Source organism: Harpia harpyja, chromosome 16 (genome assembly GCF_026419915.1).
Source record: "Harpia harpyja isolate bHarHar1 chromosome 16, bHarHar1 primary haplotype, whole genome shotgun sequence".
Lineage (NCBI taxonomy): Eukaryota > Metazoa > Chordata > Aves > Accipitriformes > Accipitridae > Harpia > Harpia harpyja.
In genome coordinates this window covers 19,678,317-19,700,974 of record NC_068955.1, presented here as the reverse complement: position 1 = coordinate 19,700,974, position 22,658 = coordinate 19,678,317, and the positions used below count along the sequence as shown (strand labels likewise).

General features: G+C 37.7%; 1 protein-coding gene across 2 annotated transcripts; it reads right to left on the bottom strand.

The window, feature by feature from the left end:
- On the bottom strand, positions 1-21,879 carry COPB1 (COPI coat complex subunit beta 1). Of its 2 annotated transcripts, XM_052810601.1 has the most exons (23): positions 21,739-21,879; positions 20,866-21,141; positions 18,676-18,827; positions 17,727-17,956; positions 16,802-16,971; positions 16,025-16,139; positions 15,323-15,415; positions 14,641-14,778; positions 13,495-13,614; positions 12,942-13,049; positions 12,704-12,850; positions 12,128-12,273; positions 11,006-11,102; positions 10,247-10,407; positions 9,445-9,565; positions 8,343-8,570; positions 7,986-8,165; positions 6,760-6,904; positions 5,148-5,267; positions 3,980-4,125; positions 2,586-2,675; positions 1,658-1,813; positions 1-335 (listed from the first exon to the last, which is right to left on the bottom strand). In XM_052810601.1, the coding sequence occupies exons 3-23, from the start codon at positions 18,764-18,766 to the stop codon at positions 276-278; spliced, it is 2,862 nt and encodes a 953-aa protein (XP_052666561.1). In that variant the 5' UTR covers positions 18,767-18,827; positions 20,866-21,141; positions 21,739-21,879; the 3' UTR covers positions 1-275. The 2 variants fall into 2 exon arrangements, with proteins under 2 accessions (XP_052666561.1, XP_052666560.1); XM_052810600.1 differs by lacking the exon at positions 20,866-21,141.
- Between the last annotated feature and the right edge of the window lie 779 nt (positions 21,880-22,658).

The following is a 22,658-nucleotide window of genomic DNA, read 5'->3' as shown; positions in this document are numbered from 1 at the left end:
TACTGGCATAATTTGTTTATTGTACTGTGAGCATCAGTATATATTAAGAGACAAAGAAAACATGACTTCCAGGACAAAGAAAAAAACCTGGAGACTTAAAGTTTTGCTCAGTTATCAATCATGGAGAGCCTATAAATTATCTGCTGGAATGCTGTCAGCCCAAAAGCTTGGCTTCTACAATTACAGAACACTGAAGAATATAAGAAGTTCTGGATCCCAAAAGCCACATACCTAAGGTTAAATTGTAAAAGACCTGAAAAGACACTAGGTAAAATTTATAAACTTGTTTTCTTCTGAGACAGATTGATCTTATCTCCAAGACTCAGGGCCATTCCCTGTAAGGAAAAGAAAGATGACACTCATGACACAGATACTTCAAAATAACTTTACCTAATCTATATTAAAATGGAAGTTCCATATATAGAAAGCTATGAAGTTAGTGGCATGGAAATTAAAGTATTTCTAACTGTTCATTTATTTGTATACATTATAGTGCATACTTTCTTAACACTAGGTAAACGCTAGATCTACATATATTATTGAAACAATGAAACTTAAATGAGCTAGCAACTGCTAAATCTGTTATCAACACAAAAGGCAGAAGACGAAAAAAATTTAAGCCTTTTGACCTCCCAGCAATCGGAAGTATGCTGTCACTGGAGAAATTACAATTGTCAGTCCAGTTACTAAAATTCAACTATTGAAAGTCTCAGTGCTGGTGCTAGCACTCAATGCACTAAAGCTGTAGGAAATAATTTAATCACAGAACCTTATTAATATTGCACAGAAACTGAAGAAATCTCAAAAGAAACTCCACAAATAAATCCACGTAATCAATAGCAGAATGATTTTGAGACGAAACCAAACTGGCATATGTAATTGAATGTAGTCTTATGTAAAAACGCCGCTGTAAACATATCAGAAACATTAATTTAAACCACTCCAAAACCTTTACAGTGACATCACATAAACTAAATGATTTCTTTGAATGTGAAAACTCTCAAGTAGTCCTTTATTGCACACTGTTTAAAAGACTTTTATTGGTACCCTGGTTTTTTTTATTAAATGGTTGTAAATCTTGTACTTCTTTTTAGATGGGAGGTAGAAGTTCTAAAATTCAAAGCAGACTCAGATGTACCTAGAGAAAATAATCTTACTGAAAGACTTTGGGTTTTGTTTTGTTGTTTTTAAAAAGAACCAGTGAACAGCGATTACATGCATAAAATTCCTTGCTGTGTGAAACTGAAACGTGTAATTTAGTAGGAAACAGATCATGGCGCCTTGGCGAGCATTTGCTCTTTATTTAAAAGCAAATAGAATATATAACATCCTATTTGCAGCACTATAGATAAAATAAGTAAATCTTGGCCCAAAGACCTATTTTATGATAATGCACTGGGAGAAAAGATCTATAACATGGTTTTAGGATATGATTATGTCTCATTAGAAAGACAGACATTCTTTCCTCACAAAATCTGTATAAGATAGTTTTAAAACTAAGGCTAAAGTTCCTATATTCATCTTCCCTAAAAATTTCCTCATTTACCTAGTACTAGAAACTAACATACATCCAAAAATTTGCAAGTTTTTAGAGTGCTTCGTACATCTTCTTAAAAATGACAAGGAGAAACAGTGCTCTAAATATAAGCCATATTACCTGACTCTTTGCACGGATTCGTATGTGACCCGTTACAGGTGCCTCTGGTCCAAGATGAATTGGCTTTTCAATGCTGACATTTGCAAGTGCATCTTCTCCAAATATGGAACGTGCATAAAGGTTGGCCGCCATAAAGCCACAATAACCAGAAAGTGCCTACAGAAAGCACATTTGAACACTTTAGAAAGGCCAAAATCCTTTAAACACATTTTACATGCTAGGTTAGCTAGGCAGATATCAGTATTTAACGTTTAAACTTCTTTCTTCACATACAACATTTTGTAAAATGTGAGAATCATGCAACGGGAAGCAGTGGTGGCCTCTTTCTAAAATTAACATTGGAAGATATACAATCCACAGTATTCATCAAGACAAGGTAGGATGGCATTTTATGGTCTGATTTAATGAACAGCAAAATGGTAAAGAAGCTAAATAGTGGCAATAGCTACTATACTTATTTTGGCTACTATACATGTATTAACTAAAAGCTATTATATATATTATATCTTAATAGCGGGTAGCTATTTTATATATTTATTTTGCTTTACAACGAAAAGCCGAAACTGACAAAAGAAAGGTAAATTTTGACAGAGAAGGAAGAAACTTGGAGCTACTGAAAAAAAACCTTTATAAAGCAGATGGTCCCATCAAATCTATACTACAGCTAGCTACTATGAATTAAAACAGACATTCCGATTTTCTAATTGGGCAAGAAATAGCTAAAGTGATTAAGCAACACAGAATTTTGATAACATTAGTTTGCTTTTACTCTTTTCAGACCACTCATTTAAAAACTTTGAAGTATATGTACTATTTCATCTTGTAAGCAAGCATCGCTACTAATATTCATAACAAATGCTAAACAAATTAAACAATAAAGCACACAAACTAAAAAGGGTGTCTAAAAGTCTCCAAGCAAGTAGCTTACCTTCTCTGGAGTCAGGCATTTCATATTAGTTGACTTCAGTATGTGCTGTAAGTATTCATTTAGATCAATGATATTTGTATTCACTGTAACCTTCAAGAAGGGAAAAAATGGCAATTACTTTAATTAGCACCTCACGCATTTCTGAAATCATCTCTTCTTCAGGGGTCTATAAAGCAGGTTACTTCTACGTTTCTCCTTGAGGAACACCACATTCAGTAAGCTAGCTGCACTTCCCATTATGTGGTAGCATCATACGAAGTCTTCATCTCCTGCCATCCACTTGTTAAGAGTGAGAATTCCATGTTATTACCATGGTTTCTAAAAGGTATTAGGTGAATATGATACTCTGCTGAACATACAGACTCCCTACAGCAAATAGTGGACTTCTAGTCTGAATACAGTTTATACATTGCCAGAACAAGAAAAAGCAGTATCTACTCCAAAAGCTTGCTTTTAACCAATGATAAAAATTACTTTTATCTTTCCCTTCTAGCAACAAAGCACTCTGGGCTGCCTTGGGGTCCTCATATTTAATACTGTGGGTCTTGTTTAAATTGCTTTTTAACACATCATTTATGATTAGTTTACAAATTGCTATGGTTCACATATTATGTATTAAAATTTACTGTTCACAAGTTCCCTGTGAGACACTGAAATCTAATCTCAAGTGAATACACATAAATACATGTAGCAAACAAGGTTACAGTTTGTGTAAAATATCTTCCATTCTGTTTTAATATTTCTACTCTACTCTTCAATTACTTTGCTCTGTTGTATGAGATCATCTCCCTTAAACCCTTTTTTAACAGGTCTGTAACTAACAGTTTGGGCACCCTCTAACATTAAGTGTACCCACCATTTTGTTGGTCTTAGGTAGCACCCATAACCGTATATTACAGCTGTACTGCAAAGTAATAAAGTGAAAGATGTCCCTACCCATGGCAGGGGTCTGGACTAAATGACCTTTAAAAGGTCCCTTACAACCCAAACAATTCTATGATTCCATGATTTTTTTTTTTTTTTAAATCAACATAATTCAGAACTGGAGAGGCTAAGCACTGTGAATAATTCTGTGGTCTCAGCATAAACTTATACTTGTTGCTATCCCACTTTGAGCCAAAATACACAGCAATCGCCAATCAATTTGGACACCTTCTGTACAGGAGGTGAGGCTCAATGCACATATCTCTTTTGTAAGAAAAAAACTAGTTATTTCATACTAAGCTTGTGAAACAGATAAGATAGCAGTAAGAGAATGAGTTACTTGAGGCCAACATCCAATGAGGATGTTGAATGAGATTTGTATCACAAGAGGCAATGCTGATGTAGAACAAGAAACAAAATTATACCTCATCAACAAAAAACCCAAATAACACACAAGAAATAAAACTAACTTTGTTTTCCCACTCAAATTCTGCCCACATCTGTCTGAACTCCGCATCCGTACAAGAAGCAGGCTGGATGTAATCCATGATGTCAATGTGAATATCACTGAGAACCACACAGTTTCTGTCGCTGGCTGCTCCAGAGACATCATACACTGCAATATAAAACACAAACCACCTTAATGTTTAAAAAAGTGCATTTGCACTAAATAGGGTGCTCAGTTACCACCTGCCAGTCAAGAACAGTCAACACTTGCTCAATCTCATTGCTGACCTCTGTCCTCTTCATGTGCTTTACCAGTTGCCACAGAACTTTGAGTTAAGTGTATTGGTCTTTCAGGCAAGGCTGCCTAGCTCATTTAAAACTCAGAGACTTGGGTTCAAGTATCATGCTGGCAATCATTCTAAAGGTAGCATGTTCTACTATGATTTTAAGTAAAAGTGTCATGGTTTAACCCCAGCCAGCAACTAAACACCACACAGCCGCTCACTCACTCCCCCCCACCCAGTGGGATGGGGGAGAAAATCGGGAAAAAAAGCAAAACTCGTGGGTTGAGATAAGAACGGTTTAATGGAACAAAAAAGAAGAAACTAATAATGATAATAACACTAATAAACAGTAATAATGAGAGGATTGGAATGTACAAATGATGCGCAGTGCAATTGCTCACCACCCGCCGACCGACACCCCACCAGTCCCCGAGCAGCGATTCCCTGCCCCCACTTCCCAGTTCCTATACTAGATGGGACGTCACATGGTATGGAATACCCCGTTGGCCAGTTTGGGTCAGCTGCCCTGGCTGTGTCCTGTGCCAACTTCTTGTGCCCCTCCAGCTTTCTCGCTGGCTGGGCATGAGAAGCTGAAAAATCCTTGACTTTAGTCTAAACACTACTGAGCAACAACTGAAAACATCAGTGTTATCAACATTCTTCTCATACTGAACTCAAAACATAGCACTGTAGCAGCTACTAGGAAGACAGTTAACTCTATCCCAGCTGAAACCAGGACAAAAAGCAACATATTTTTTTTAAGAATCATCACAAAATATTCATACATTGTAGACTATTTTAAATTTCCTCTCCCAGTATGAAGTGTTTTAATTATTTTTGAGCTCATTAAGCAGGTAAGAAATGCTACACATTAATGTTAATTTTGCACACTGAATTGTTTACTTACCAATATTACCAAAAATTATTCCATTTTCTGTTGAAGCGACTTTGACATTAGCTTTAATGTTTGCAAAATCATGTGGAGCAAGTGTCAGAGGAGATGGTTTTTCCACAAGTTTCAAGTCACCTGCGTAAAGAAATTGGGCGATGGGGATCAGGGAACATTAACAGCACACAATGAGTTTAGCTTTTGGAACTACATTTTTTTATTTTCTTGCCAATCAACTCTAATGTCTACAGAGTTGCACTAAATACCACCATAAAGGTATTAGTTGATTTGGAATTTTCTTTGTTTGGTCTTTTTACAGTTTGCTACCTGCAAGACAAAATAATTTACCTTACATTAAAAATGTCAGTTAAAATATTAGTGTATTCAACCAAACCCCACTGAAAACAAATGCAAATACTGACTTAAATGGGCTTCAGATTGAGTCTAGTATTAAATTTTTAACAATCAGGCAATGGTTAATTCTACCTTGTGTTTTAATCACTGACAACATCATAATACCTAATCCTACAGTCAAGTGTCTCAAAACCAAAGTTCAACGTCCAGTATTACATGCACTAACCTATTCATAAACAGGTCAAAGTATCACCTTGATTTTGAATATAATTGCTCCCAGGAAACAGTAAGATATGTATTTTTCCTAATCTTTTAGCAGGCAATTTTAAAAGACTCCTCAGTTCTATCAAACTGTGCAATTTGAGAACACAGCATGAACAGCATCAGCTCTACACACAGGAGCGATGCATCAAGTCAGTTTTTGCAATATATCTGAAGACACACACTGGGAAATACAGAATTCCACTTTACTGAGCCGATAAATAGAAAAATACAGCCTGTTAAGTAATATACTCATTTTATCTCCATCATTAGTCTGATCAAATGATTTACAAAAGATTAGGAGGAAGGTTATGCCCCTCCAGTCATATTTACATCAATTAAAAGTACGTAACGTATGTTCTCCTAGTATGTTGTAAACATATTTCAACTCCTAACTGCCAAAACAGAAGACAACTAATAGGAATCTGGTTACTGTTCTTGGATCATCAGCTTGGATTATCCCTCCCCAAAAGAAGTTACTGAAGCCTCAGTATTGTTCACAATATTATTCAAGCAAGCCTCTGGTACAGCTGTTGGTACAGGGAAAGGTTTCACCTGAGTAAATGCAGTATTTAAGTACTTCAGGTTGAACGCAAGAACCACCTAGGGCAGATGGCTTTCTGTTGCCTGACATTTGCTCCACACCAGTTTGGATTTTGTCCTCTTGCTCTATGGTAACAGCACAATGGGGAGTAAGTATATCAAAAAACCTATCCATATTTCAGGAAAAAGGGAGAAAGAGAAATGGAATGCTATTTTTCCAGTGAAAAAAGCATGAAAAAATTAAAAATCTTACTACGGTTTACATCATCAGATAGTATTGTCAGTGCCAGTAGATAGGCTTCCATCTTTTGGAAGAAAAATGTATTTTTAAAGGCATTCAAAAACATCCTTTCAAAATAGCAACTAGCTGGCATAAGTTTGTAAGTATTTAGAAGCGTTTCAGAAACTCCTTACAACTGGGTGCCAATGCCCAGCACCTCACTGCTGCTTTGTTTCCCCCAGTACTCCTTACCTAGCGTAGCTAGTTCTAGCGTGCAGTTCTGCAGAGTATCACTGGTCTGGTTGACCACAAGCACATCCAGCACAATGTCATACTGATTGACGTGGACATACGCTTCTGCATAGACAGGGTCCGAGAAACCTGTCAGTTGAGTAACCTGTGAAAGAAAAGATTTTAAGGTATTTTCTTTTCATAAACCAGTTTAAAACATGGAATCATGTCAAACAATGACAAAAAATAAGAATAAAGTACAATTAAATCCATTACTCTAATATGAGCCTCCAAATCAAGCAGGTGTGCAAACACCTTTTAATTTCACTGAACTAACTTACTAGTAAGAAAAAAGGAAAAAAATAAAAAGAAAATTGGAAATAACACTGCAAAAAATCACCACAAGTTTTGTCTAGAAAATAGTATTTAAAGAAGTTGTGATGTTTAGGAAGTCTAAAGTTAATGCATAAGTCTTCCAAAATAAACAGATTTCATTGATTTATAGCTAAACACACAGTGACTGTCTGTATTATTCATACATATAAATTTTAACTTCCTTCACATGTCCTTTTGCATACACTCTACAATTATAAAACCTTTCCAGATGAAATGTATTCTGAATTCATGTGTTCCTAAAATATGGACTGTAATACTATTTATTTTTAAAAAGATGAGCAGGACGAAGAAATGCTGACTTAAAATGAAAAGGTAACTTTAAACAGTAAAAAGAATTCATCCAGACTTTTAAAGAATAAAAGTCTGGTTTTTTAACTCTAACTAATGAATGAATCATGGTATTTCTTCTCGTTGGACTGTCTCTGTGTGTCCTGGTATCCAGCAACAAAAAAAGGTATAAGGGGCAAAACAAGGATGCACTGCACTTGGCAATAGGATATGGCAGCTAAAGAAAGAAAGGAATTCTTAATCACTCGTGACATCCCTTCTCTCCTCCCTGTGAACCTTACTGGGCTCTTCAGACCAGCAAACTATCTTAAGTTCTTCTCCACATCCCACAAGCTCAGCACTCTCCAAGTCTCCTCCTTATTCTTCCTCTCCCAAGTGAAGAAGGTAACAACTTTAAGCACAAGGGCTTTTCTCTTTCTCCTGATCCTAATCAGGGAATACCTGGGTCTTTCCAATCAACCAGCATAGCCTGGTTCATCAGTTCCAGTCTGTGATTCCCAAAGCTGATTCTGTGCATAAGCAGCACAAAGTGTATATAATTAAAACACCGACTTTCACATTACCTTATTAAGTTTGGATGCAAGAGGATCAGCAGCCTCTTTCCTCTGTGTGTTTCCCATTGCTGCAAGAAGGCTAAGCTGAAACTGGTCTTCTTTTGAGCTCATTTCATTTTTAGCAGTAAGCTGCATGAAGGAAATAGGATCATCTGGCTGAACCGTCACATTCCTCTTCTCAGATTCTTTCTGCAGGAAGAGAAATATTCAAGAATTCACAATGAATTCCATTCCTTAGCACAGAAACACAGCCAAATAACGGCTGACTTACACAAAGTCAAATGGTGACATTTCTGGGACCAGCTTGGATGTGAACATCCATAAAAAACTCCAAGTGCTTATTGTTACACACTTATAATAGCTCACCTTCTGGGAAAGTTTCTCCTCTTCTAGCTTGGCTGACAGCATATGAGAGAGGGACTGCCTGCATTCTTTGTTGAAAATATCATTCATGAGAGGAGAACATTCTGACAAAACTTTCAGACACAAGGAAATACGATCCACATCGTCATCTGTAATTGGCTTCTTGGGAAGAGACGACTTTCCCAAATGGAGGATAGTGGCCATCAGCAGCATAGCTTCAGCAATAAAGGACTGAGAAGGAGGACAAAGGAAAGTGAATGGAAGGAGGTTACTGCATTTTACATAGCTTTACAGAAATGTGTATTTCTGACTTATTTAAAAAAAGGTGCACATTAATCAAATCATAAGATCTCTGAACAGACACAGCTGCTCACTCACTCACTCCCCCCATGTTGGGATGGGGAGGAGAATTGAAAACAAGTAAAACTTCTGGGTTGAGGTAAGAACAGTTTAATAATTGAAAATAATAACAATATTAACAACAACAATAATAATAAGTAAGATAACGAAGAGAATGAAATATAACCCAAGAAAGACAAGTGATGCACAATGCAATTGCTCACCACTTGCTGACCGATGCTTAGCCAGTCCCTGAGCAGCAATCCCCCCCTGGCCAAGTCCCCCCAGTTTATATACTGGGCATGACATCACATGGTATGGAGTATCCCTTTGGCCAGTTTGGGTCAGTTGTCCTGGCTGTGTCCCCTCCCAACTTCTTGTGCCCCTCCAGCCTTCTTGCTGGCTGGGCATGAGAAGCTGAAATATCCCTGACTTTAGACTAAACACTACTTAGCAACAGCTGAAAGCATCAGTGTGTTATCAACATTCTTCTCATACTAAACCCAAAACATAACACTATACCAGCTACTAGGAAGAAAATTAACTCTATCCCAGCCAAAACCAGGACAAAACCAAGCAGCATGATTTAAAGACTATCTAGGTAGAGTGGCTGGAGAGCAGTAGGCCCTGTTTGTGGCCCAAATTATTATCCAATCACATAACTGGCACTTCACTTTGGACTTACTATTTTGCATCTGTTTAAAAGAAAAGAAGCAACAACCAGCTCTTTTTTGCAACTACAGTGAAAACACAATGGATGACTTACATTTTGTTTCTTCTTTTCTTGAACTAGTGACACATATCGCAAAGCAATCTTAGTTAAAGTTGTAGCAAGGGAAGCTGCAACAAAGAAATCGCCATCAAGCAGGAATCCTCGTAACGGAGGTCTGCAAAGACAAATGATAATCAGAAAACTTGTGGATGACACTCTTTAGCCTACTTACCTTCATACTGTAACATCCATACTGTACAAAAAAACCAAGCTTGAAAGGTCTCAGAAGTTTGTTGGTTTTTTTTTTTTTCCTCTAGAAGTAATTTTCCAGATACAGAGATAGTCACATGGCCATTTCCACACAGAATAGGGAGGGAAGTGAAAAGTGTAATGTATAATTTCATTGTAGCTCTGAGATGATAATGACTAGTCAAGGTGAAGTAGCCCATCTGCAGTAATTAAGGAAATACAGCAATTGTTCTAGCTACCAATAAATTACAGCAAGTATTAAATAGTGCAAGGTAATATTAAGAAAAAAAAAGTTTTAATCTAAAGGCAACATCTCTGTATCCAATTAAAATTGTGAGGGGACTTTATGTATAAATTATAAAGAATCGATGAGAATTTAGGATACCTTAATTAATAATGTCTTTTTTGAATCGCAATAAGCTTTGATTACAAATCCTAAGCAATTAGGCAACTTCCTATCAGATACCATCTATTTGGGATAATACCTTAAAACAGTAAATTACCTCAACCACTAAACTCTGTATGAGAGAGAATACCACTTAAATAAAAAAAAAATTAAAGAAAAATTAACCAAGTCACTCCTGGCCTAGTGTGAAATCTTAAATACCTATCTTCTTCCTTTTTGGCAGGTCGGGAACTACTGAGAGCACTTTGTGTTGCATAAGTGCCCATCTCCGTCACCAATTTTTGGACTGGACCCACAGACACCTCTTCTTCGGGTTTTAGCTCACCAGCTTCCTTCTTGATTTCAGATTCTACTATTGGGATCTAGAAACGAACAGGAAACAATTGTTACAAATAATATCAAAAAGATATTTTTGTTCTGTTCTGCAGGTTTTAATAAAAATTATCTGCATTGTTAAGGTTTTTATAAATAAGGTCAGTTACAGTGCAACAGTTTTGAGAGAATTTGAGGAGATAGGCAGATGTTGAAATCTATACAGAAGCCTCCTACCCATGCAATAAAGCTCACATTGCACAGGTTGTCTTAAATCCCTCTCAGAACAACCCAGACTTAAAGCACTCTTCCTTTGTTAGTGGATATAATTACATCGTATCTTAAAGCTGCCATAATTTTCTGAAATACAGAATTTCTCATCTCCCCTCTTAACAGATATCACTTATTCTCAGTATATGCTAGCTTTGGGTATGCTGCTTTAAAAAAAAAGAAATTAATAACGAATGCAAAACCCTAACTAGTTTTTACTTTAGATTTCCTGTGCACACGCCATTACATATCATGCATACTCAAAACACTGTTGCATCTTACCTGATTTTTTTTTTTTTTAAATATCTTTCTCTTAGAAAACACACTGCATAATAGTAAGTAAAACCACAAAGAGCTAGCCTAACAAAGTAAACACACCTCTCCAAGTGATCTGCGAACTTCCGTCATTACACTTTGTATATCTTCCTTTGTGCTGCAATATTCTCCAAGGATCCATAAAGCTCCTCGGTAAATCCTAAGACAAGAACAGTAACTTGAGTCATGCTTTTATGATATACTAAAACCAGCATCAAGGGAAGTGATTTATGGTCAGGAGGTAAAGGCCAGTCTTGACAAATTCAAAAGGAGGCAACTGACAAAAAGCAAGTTTGATCAAAAGCAATCATCCTTTCAGCCTTAATAAACTAATGAACAAGTGTATCAAATGAGATATATTCTCTGCTACAAATTTATTCCCATCTGTGTTAATACTGATATTCGACAAATTAAATTTCATTATGATCATAATGAAATAACTATTGTATGTGAATAAAGTCAGCTGTAATTTCTCCAGTCAACTGAGACAAACTAACTTTTCCTTCATACAGGAGAAAATGAGAAACAAGAACATAAATGAATATTAGGGAAAAAAATAGCAAAGCTTCAAAGGGGTTTTTTTCCCCACTTAATGAGATGACAATGGAGATAGGATTCAGAGTTTCCTGTGTACTGGAAGAATGGCACAGTGTTGTCTTGCTACAGAGAAGTTCTCATATGACTTAACCTTTGCATATCCATCAGAAAACCAAGTTTTTAGAGCCCTGAAAAGTACTGAAGAAGCTTTGCAGATTGCAAAGCCCAGTCTATGTGAGACCAGGTTTTCTAATAAATGTACAGTAAGTACTTCCAGTTGCCTACGAGTGCAAATTCCTGCTGCAATAATCCCTTAGTAACTCTGTTTTAACAAATATATCACTTTAGAGTTGGACTTCATCAACAATGCTTCTAGCAAGTAGAAATACAATTATCAATTGCACCATAAAAGTGAAATTTGAATTTATTTTCTTCATTCAATGCAACAAGCACCCAATATATCTTTTGCACAAGGAGGCAAGAAGGAAGCGGTACCTGGAAATCATCTACCCCCAAAATATCTCAGCTTCAGTTCTTCTTTGTGTGTGGGTTGCAAGGATTTGGTACATATTTAACGAGAATATACATTCAATGCAAGTGAGCCACAGGGAGCTCCAATGTCTGTTTCATATCATATTTTGGACTCACTTGACAGATTTAATAGCATGAAAAACTTCAAGCATCTTCTCAACAATAAGAGGTCTGAGGTTATCAAATCGCTGGATCGCTTCCCGCACAAACTCCAAGACATCAGCAGCTGCCGCTTCATTATTATCACTAAGGAACTCCATCAGCTAGCACAAAAGAGTGAACATGAGCACAAACAGCAGCACGGCTAAGTTTGTACAATAGTATTTTCCTTCTACATTCAGAAAAATAAAACTGCATATATATCTCCCATTAAACAAAGCTGGAGTCAATCAACCTTAAGTACACACCAAACAATTACCAATTATCATAATCCCAAAGTTGTTTTCTAATGATACAAATTATTGCACTTTTAAGTAAAGGTACTCTTCAGCTCGTCTTCTTCAAAAACATTTAAAAATAAAGTCTCAGATGACAAAAAACTACAGCATCAAAAGTCCTATATTTCTTTAGGGATTAAAAATCGTACTGCTTCATGTGAGGCCACTGTTAGAAACACCTCAGCTTCAGTTATTCTCCAAGTTTTGGGTATAGCCACAACATATTTAATGACAATATAATTAAACATTTGCATACCACTGGAATAACATTCGCAGCCATATCTGGAAAGCGAACACTACAGGAATGCAATGTACGAACAAGCAGCTGTCTATACTTGTCTGTATCTTCATGCTCTGTCACATTATTAGTTTTAATCACTTCCTTCTTCAGAACAATCACAAGCTGCAGAAAAGATCAAATAAATTTGAAGAAAGTCTCATTTTCCCAAAGAACAAGAAACAGTGCAATGAAACAAAAGTAATACATATTTTACCTCCTCCACATTTCTTGAAGAGACAAGATCCAAAGCCAGTTGAAGGGTTTTTTTGCGCACTTCTAGATCTGGGGTACTCAACACTCGGAGGATGTCCATAACTAGATCCTGAAACAACAACAAAATGGTAACTACTTTGTTGCTTTAAATGACTGCCTTTTCATACAGTTCTAATTTTCAGTCCTCAATGATTTTCAGAGACTTTCTGGATACATAATATATGATCTACTGACAAACAAGCAGGATATCCTGGGCATAGGAACTTCACAGTGTTCATTTAATACATTCTACATTTACATGAAAGTCTACCATGCAAGCTACATCATTAAGCCTTACAATCAAGGCAGCATTTGCCATTGTTAATTCTTATACAGACAATAGAAGTAGCAAGTCATAAACATAAAAGTCCATCCAATATGTTTTTACCAAAAACGTACCAACAGAAGATGTAAACTTCAGAAGTACATTTTTCCATACATCACAACACCCAAAAGTTTCGTTTGGAAAAGAAAAGGCTTCAATAAGCTTGCAGGAAAAGAGATAGCTCACGTACCTGTAACACTCGTTCATGGGAGGGATGCTCCTTTAATTCAATCAACCGATCCAAAACAATCAGTTTCACATTATTATCACTTTCTTTAATAATCAAATCTATGTAGCATTGGGCAGCTGCCTAAAATTAAAAGGATCAAAAACATTTTTTAAGAAATGAAGAGGAGAAACTGGCAAATTTCTCAGAGAAATTCAGGAAAAGACAGCTTCTACGTTACTATTAAAGCAACTACTCAGAGTTGGCACGGAAATGAACCTGAGAACAGACTTCAAAGCTTTCAGGTCCACTGTAGACATCAATTCCACCACATTACAAAAATGATACAGGAAGGCTCACAATGGCATCAACTTACAATACACAGACTTGATTTCAAATTCAAAGAAAGTCATAAAGAGATAGATTTCCTGGCATGCTTTGGGTCAGCTCTTAAGTACACAACAGGGCATGAAAACCAATTTAAAATAGTTACCAGCATTAGCCTATCTAGATATGGTTTTAATAACAGCTTCTGTGAACAATATTCCTACTCAACAAAAATGACTACACTAAAGCAAGAATGTTGGAATTAATAGTTCTCCTGATCTTTCGACACTACTATTTACAATGCTTTTACTCTAAATCTAGACTTGTATGGAAATTTCAAAAATAGAATATGCAAGTTCAAAATTTCTGTGTAATCTCAAATAATCAGCTGTATAAACATAAATCTAGGAACGCAAGATCAATCAGTAATCAATGTAAATCTTCACTGCTTTCTGCTTCCACCCTGGTCTGAAAAGAATAATATCTATGAGTAAAGAAAGTCATTTAATCTCTGCAAATCTTCAGCTTTAGTCTGCTTTGTTAAGTATGCCCAGAAGATTGCAGGTTGGTACCAACTATTGTACAACAATTTGCACAGTATTCAAGCTTGTCTCCCACCAAAGTGACATGAAGTCCACCAGCCACAGGTCTGCAAAATATAGCCTCAAGTCTTTTTTTGTGACCAGTTTTAAGAGATATTTTAAGACAGTATTTCACATGTGAAGTGTTAAACACCCCATATTACTAAAGCCTTCACTCTTTCAAAGTATCAACATACAGCATACAGTATTCATTCTAGAGCACTAAAAGCTACTGAAACATCTGAAAACATCACTTTTATACCTTGATTGCTGTTGGTGCACTAGAGAGTGTAACCAGAGTACCTGCAGCTTCATACTTCACTGCAGGACTCGATGACTGCAGTAAGTTGTAGATGCAACGAATAAACCGAGCTCTCTCTGATGGATTTGCATGACACACCTAGATAAGAACAACGCATAGTTGGCACATTAAAAAAAACCAAGAAAATAACAATCATATAGCTTAACTGCTCCATTATCTTACAACAAGGAGAAAATTAAGCAAAAGGTGACAACCTTTTCTGAGGATAGAAAGTGTCATTCACAGTTGTAAGAATCTAATTACAAAAGCTATTAAAAAGCTATTATTGCGGATTCTATGCAATACTACAAGGTCTTAAAATCTCAGATCAAAAGGAAGGGCATAGCCTCTACTAGCTTCTGTAACAGATGCCCTGCTCATGCCCATGAAGAACAGTCTGATAATACACAGTCCACATCACAGCAAATCAGGTGAGACGTATTGCTCTATATTGTGCACACTTGAATGGTTTATTGTTTCAAGAGACAAATCTTATTCAGCTCTACTAAACAATGACATATTCCTGATGTGGACTAAATGTTAGCTGTAATGCTTTTCCAGCAACGTTCTATCCCTTTTAAAAAGCAGTCTAATATAATCTAACATGTACATTTATTTTAAACATGCCACATTTCCCTTTTACCTTATAGATTAGTTCAACAATAACCAACTGCAGTATGTCACCAAATGTCTGGACTTGGTCAATACAGGTACTCAAATAATCCAAAGCTCGATCCTATACAAACAAAAGATAAATTATTCTAAATTATTCTGAGTGTGCTCACTCAGCTATATTTTAAATCAAAAAACATTTTAAAAATCAAAATACAAACAAGCATATATTCAACCCTTCAACTTGAAATTTTAAATAATTTACAAAAACATTGTAAATATGAAGAGCAAATTAATCCATTCTGTCTATAGATGGCAAAAAGAGAGACAAAACTAATGGTAATCAGGCACAAAAGGCAACTGCCTGTAGAGCAAATAATCCAAAATGCTAAACAGAGATTGCCATTTCTTTCTCATATGACTACAAAAGCTATAGAACAGTAGGTAATGAAGCACTTCTCAGTCTGGTTAAGCTCACTTGGCAAAACTAACTACAGTTTTCAGCACCAACATATGCCTTCACCAAATACAGTAATTCTCCTTTAAAATGAAGACAGCACTAAAGATCTACTTTAACTTTTACAGTTACCAAATATTCCACAAATGGGTTAACACTACCACATATGGTTTTTTATGAATATAAATAGTTTATACTACCAACAAACTACCAGCTAGTTACCTAGCACATTTTCAAGTATTTAAACTAAATGAGTTTGAGGACAAGTATCCTTACCTGATCTGCATGAATTAGCATCATAAATGCATTTCTTTTGCAGCTTGCATCTTTCTCATTCACCAAGAAATCATGGATCAATTCAGGAGCATCAGGTATAAGATGTTCAAAATTTCTTTAAAAAAAACCAAACCACATAATTAAAAGAACTACTGGTAAGGAGTAGAACCTAAGGCTTGAGCCCATATCCTAAAGACAAGCATTTACAAAAATTCAAAAAGAGCAAAACAGTGATACATAGCTTTTGTGTAGCTATTTGAAATTGTGAACAGACTCAAGGAGCTTTAAAAAAATCATTTCTTATCATGACAGCTAAGACATTACGCCATCAATGATTTCTGTTTAGCAGTAACATTCAGCCACACTGTTCAGGTAACAACTGCAATAATGTTTAGCGTATAATTGCAGTACATGAAGAACGTCTCGCTTCAAATAAATTTATATATGCATATTCCTGCAAGGATTCTTCTGTATTTATGGTTGTGGACAATGATTAATATTAATAACGTTTAGATCATTAAGAAAGGCATCTGCCCATAAAAATTAACCTGCAATATAAGGACCTCAGTCATATTTAAGAATGCAGCAGCAGTACCTTCTGCTTTTCCAAAGAAGTCCGTTAGATATGAGGAGAAAAAGCAAACAAACAAACAAAAAAACCCCCAAACATCACACCAGTGATTGATAAATGTTTATGAGACCTCAAAAACTATCCAGATCACTAAAGCAAGCCGTGGTCTTCTGCATTCACAACTTTAAGTAGTTTCTGGCATTTACCTATAAATCGTGTAAATTGCAAGAACTGCATTTCTGCGCACATAGCTGTGACGATGTTCCAGACATGCACGAATGGCTGGCATCAAAGGCTCCAACAGTTCTGCTTCTTTCAGCTTACAAAGAAAACGGAGAGTAGAGCCTCGGATAAATTCATTTGGGTGCTGAAGATCCTAAAATCAACAAGAAACATATTTGAAATGCCAGACTGTTCAGCCTAATTGTTAAGCTCAGGTGAATGCACTTGCTAGCCTTCTCCCATGCTCAGCTTTCCCATGGTACTGGTTCCCAACATCCACAATGACACCTCACTGTCTTCTTATGAAATACCTTCTTAAAACACTGCTGTCCCACAATACTTAAAAACATGTATTTCTGTGTAGTAAAACTTACAAAGGATTTTTTTTTTCCTGCATTGTATGGGTTTTCTCTGATTACTAGGGCTGTGAAAGGTCACCCTGCAGGCATTCCTGCACACTGGATGCTAACCTCTAGTGTATATTAGTTCATTTGCTTCCAACCCATTCCCAAAGAAGTTGAAGGGCCTTGTTATCTTTGTGAAGGAGTGTCCCAAATACACCACAATGAAGTCATCCCCAAAATAGCATCCTTTTATGACCCATGGCTTGTCCCAAGACACTATGAAGATGGTAATTAGGTTACCCCTCATCTTTGAGGTCCACTGACTTGGAAACGAAGAGCACTAAATTTTTGTTAAGTTGTAATAGTAAAAGAACACATAAAAATTCCTTGGTAGTAGGTCTGCTGGTTATCTACAATTATCCAGCTCTGAAGCAGTGAGACGTAACGGTTAGGAAGGAAATGCTCAGCATAAACCATTTTTATATTTATTAAATAATGCAAAATTATATACTTTCTAGAAAGATACGGTATAGGAATATAAGCAATGAAATAAACAATGGGCTACCTTTCTGTATGCGTCGCATACAAGGATCATTTCTTGCAAAAGCCTGCCATCTGGAGTGGTCTTTGGCACTATCTCCCAAAAGACAAGCAGCAGTTTTTTGATGGTATGATCTTGGAGAGGCAGTACAAAACGTATAATGGTCATCAGAAGCCCAGGTAGCTTTTCACCATTCAGAATCATAATGATCACTTTCTTCAAGGCCTCCGTCTTCAACTTGACATCTCCTTTTTCTAGAGGAGGAGGAAATGAAATCAGGAAGGCTAACATGTCACAGTTAGTTTAACAGGAGTACTGATCTTCAGTGCCAGAAGATGCAAACCCCCTCTGAAGGAGTGCAACAGAGCATATCAATAAAATTCACACGCTTACTTCTACTAAAAAGGATAAAGAGGAAGCAAGAGATATTGAAAGAATAAGCACGGAGTTCAGACTTAATTCTAGGATCAATGTATTGTAATTAACCAAGTTCAGCAAATATCATGACTGTTTCAATGCGTAAATTTAAACAGCCTTTTATACCAGGATACTACAATGCACTCTGATGTCATACGTACATTAATTACTAACACTGCCATTTATGCCAGCAAGATACAGCAGTGCACTGAATAAGTGATAAGACAACTTGTTGCTTATCATTGCATTACTTAAATCTGCCTGAGCCCAAACAGATATTACTTCAAGCAGAAAGACAGAAAAAGATTTCCAATTTTTGCACAGACTGGGAGGGGGAAGGGAGGAAACCAAAACACATAAGATAAATATCATGCGGTTTCTCAAAACACAGCAGAGGAACATACACATTTTAAAAATCAGCAGAACAAAATAAACATCAAATTGACTTGCTTGAGTTTATAAAATGTAAACAATATTCTAGGAAAGGCACAATAAGACAATATGAGAATAATTCAGGTAAGATGGAGTATACTTCAAATCATTGTCCATTACTTGCCTAGGTCATTTTTTAAGCTGATTTCAGAAGGTGGTTCTGAATCCATCGGAACATTGATTAACGTGTAACACACGTTCTCTGCAGCTGTCATGGTTCTTGGTTACAAAAGTTTTCTCAGTGGAAGAATTATTTTGACACAAATATCAGACAACCTAAAAAACAAGCAAACAAAGCTATCCCAAAGTTAACAGATTTTATTAACAAACAACACAAAAATGTTTTCTAAACTGACTTAATGATTTGAAAGGATTGCTGGGTTTCTTGAGAAGCCACATTCAAAAGCCTTCTCCGTTTTCTGTTACACTAAAATATTCCTGTTAGTACCAAAAAATGAAGAGCATGAAATTTCCCAAAGACAAAAAAAAAAGTAAATTAAATCTTTCCACTACTTAGACACAATCAGAAATAACTGAAATGTATGGGCACCTGACTGCAGCGCAATAGATGCAGCAGCTTTTCCCTCATCTACTAACCCCCTCTCCTGATCCTGGCTATATATTCCCACTACCTTCCCTGCAGTTCTGTGCCCCCCTCCAGCTGAACTGACCAGAGCTGCAAAATCAGCTGAAAAACATCACAGCAAAAAAAAGGGAAGAGTTTTTGACTTGTTTAACAAGTTGAATCAGTCTATGAAGGAAGCTCTGAAGATGAGCATGAGATCCAACAGAGCAGAAACCCAAGGATGGGAGAAAAGACAACATGGTGGAGAGGGAGGCAGGACTGCACTTTTACTTGCCAAGGATCCTCAGACCAGATCAACTCTAGCGTCTAACTGCTCCACTAAACACTAGTGAGGGAAGTCAGTATTTTTACAGTAAAAAGTACAAGAAAGCTACAGTTCTATCAAAGCTGCTGCGTGGCTGACAGTTCCGATAAAATTAACAATTAAGCTCAATCCTCATTCTCATGTTTGTTTCTTCCTTACATAATAGGCATCCAGGATCAAATCAATCTTTTTATTCCATTTCTTAAGTAACGAAAAACGTTCAAGTTTGAGCTTGCTCAGTTAATGCTATGATACCATACTGACAAGCACAGTATAGAAAATTGTTACTCTTTGTTACATGAGCAATTTTGTATTTTCTACAGAAAATGTGTCAAAAAATTTACAGAAAAATTACTTTCTCTGTGCTTTTATTGCTATTCATTTTCTGCAAGTCTTCGACTGAGTTTAACAAATCATTAAAACAAGGAAGATGCTTTATTACTTTAAATTATGATAGTACACATCAGTCAAATATTGTGTAAAAGCACACTTGTTTTATATTATTATTACTAACTAATAATAGAATCAACAGAACTGAAAAAAATTATCCCTGTCAAAGATCATGATTTACATAAAGATGAAAACACTAAACTCTCCAACTCAAGGCTATGCTTTCACCACCGACCACTTCTCCTCTACGTTCAATGATCTTAAGCAGAGCAATACCTCTGGGACATAAAGCCTTCAATAACACGCCAGTTTAAGAAGTTATTGTCTGGGGACACCAGCTCCTATACCACATCACCTCTTTTATCTGCACAGACAAATTTCGAAATGCAAACCCTGTAAACTCTCCACTCCTACCTTATTTTTGAAGCAGTAAGAAAAACAAACAAAATCCAACCGACCAACAAACAGCCATTCCCAGCCTGGTTAAAAGCACCACCCCACAAATAGCTCTGAGGAAAGAGAGGGAAGGTGGGACATGGAGCTGCAGCGTTTGAAGGAAATGTGAGACGCTACACAAGCTGGTCCTGGGTCCAAAGTCCCTTTTCTCATCCAACAGGTACCTAGAGAACCTAAGGCTGAACACTGAGCAGGTAAGTTGTGCTAACGGGGGCTGCAGCCTCTTTCTACACAAGAGAACACCACAACTAAAACAGTACCAGAACTACTACCCGAAAAAATAATTGCAATACAACTTTTTTTTTTTTAAAACCTCCTCTTTCTGTTATGAATTCTATATTTAAGGATTGGATCCTTCAAGCTCGTTGCTTACAAATATCTACATAAACAACTCCTGCTCATTTTTAGAAATATGACCGTTTTCTTGCCTCAACAGCAGCTTTTTGCATACTTTTTCCATACTGTCGCCCAGAACTCCTGCCTCAATGCCCTGCAGCTAGCAGCTTCATCTCCAATAATGACTCACACAGACCACAAAGGAGATCTTTGCAAAAAGCAGACCAGGTATCTTTACTCACACAAAGATCTCAACTGCTCCAATTCTCTCAAAAATCACAGCCACGCAGGACTCCGAAGCATGAAAACGTGGAGTGTATTTTAGGCTCTGAAAAGCAGCAGTGAAAAACAACTCTCCTAAAATGCAGAGCTGGGAGACTTGGCAGGGAGAACCACCACCGGGTCTTCCTCCTTGCAAGGCACCAAGCCTTGAAATCAGAGTTTAATCTTACAGAGAATTCCCACAGACACAGAAGTAGGTGCTACTCTGCTTCTTCAGCAGTAAGATTTCTGAGTACCTGTACAAGGAAATTGAAAGTTACGCAGTTTATACAACGCAGGAAGACAAAAGGCCACACCTGCTCTCCAGCTACATCCTTGGGGAGCCTTATGAACTGGGGTACCTTAGGAACCAAAATGCTCAGAAAGCATCATTTTATTGATGCACGACCTACATCACAAAACGTAGAACCGTTTATTAAAAAATCTCGAATAAATTTATAGCCAGTTTAGGGAGATTTCTCTCTTAATTTTCCAGCTGACTACCTTTCGCTTAAAACGCCTGCCATTTTTAGCTACGAGTTAAAACCTAAAATATCTAGATGCCACCGTTCGCCTGCCATTCCCCCGAATGCAAATTCGGGGACCTACACCGCAACACCACAGCACCTGTCGGGGAGGCCCCGCCACAAAGGCGCCCCAAACGGCGAGGCGGCCCGCGGCCCCCGGTAGCGGTGCTGGGGGCTCCCGCAGGGGAGAGCCCCCAGGAAGACGCCGGCGGGGCCGTGAGGCCTCGGGCCTGCGGGCCCCACCGGGACGGCGGCGGCGGCGGCGCCCCCGCGGCTCCCCCCCCCACCCCAGCGAGGCCGCTGCTCCCCAGGCGCAAGGCTCCGTACTCGGTGGCGTGGCGGCGCGGCCCGGCCCGGTCGAGTCGGGCCCGCTGCGGAGCTCTGCCCGCGGCGCTCCCGCTCCGGCGATGGCTGACGTGGAGCCGCTCCTTCCCCAGGCCACATCGATAGTACGGCGGCCCTAGCGGGACACGCCTCTCGCCCGCACGGCAACGCGAAAGGGGCGGGGCCGCCGCCGGCGGCCCCGCCCCTTTCGCGTTGCCGTGCGGGCGAGGGAAGGCTGCGCGCCGGACCGCCACGAGGGCGGGAGGAGGGGCTTCCGCCTCTGACGTCACGGCCCCGTGAGAAGCAATGTCAGCGCTGCGGCGGGGCGGGTTTTTCCCGCGCAGGCGGGAGGGTGGGCTCAGTAACCCTCGGGACAGGTTCCGTAAAAATAGTAATAGGAAAAAAAATACACACCCCCAAAATAAATAAGTAAATAAATAAAGTGAGGGGGGAAATAAATAGAAAAAGAATAGGGGAAAAAGTTAAATAGAAAAAGAATAGGGAAAAAATTAAATAGAAAAATAATAGGGAAAAAATAATACTAGAATAGAAAAAATAAAAAAAATTAAAACCACCTGATCTAGTGCTTAAAACCAAATACACAGCCCTGATGATATTGTTTTGATACTTCCATGACTGAACTATTTACATGGAGTCAATACAGCATTTAAAGCCTGTTGAAAACAGCACCATGCTTTATTTATTAATAAATACAAGATTCAAGTTTTAGGCCTCTTTTTAAGTACATTGAGCAGGATATCAAGCCCCTATCTGAGTCCACCACAAAAATTTGTTTCTTGTCCTTTGCAATGTATTCATTAGTGACAACAATTAAACATAATGATCCAACATGGAAAATGAAAAATATAACGCTGAACTCATTTTGCTTAAAATACAGCATCACACCCATTTTGTACCTGGGA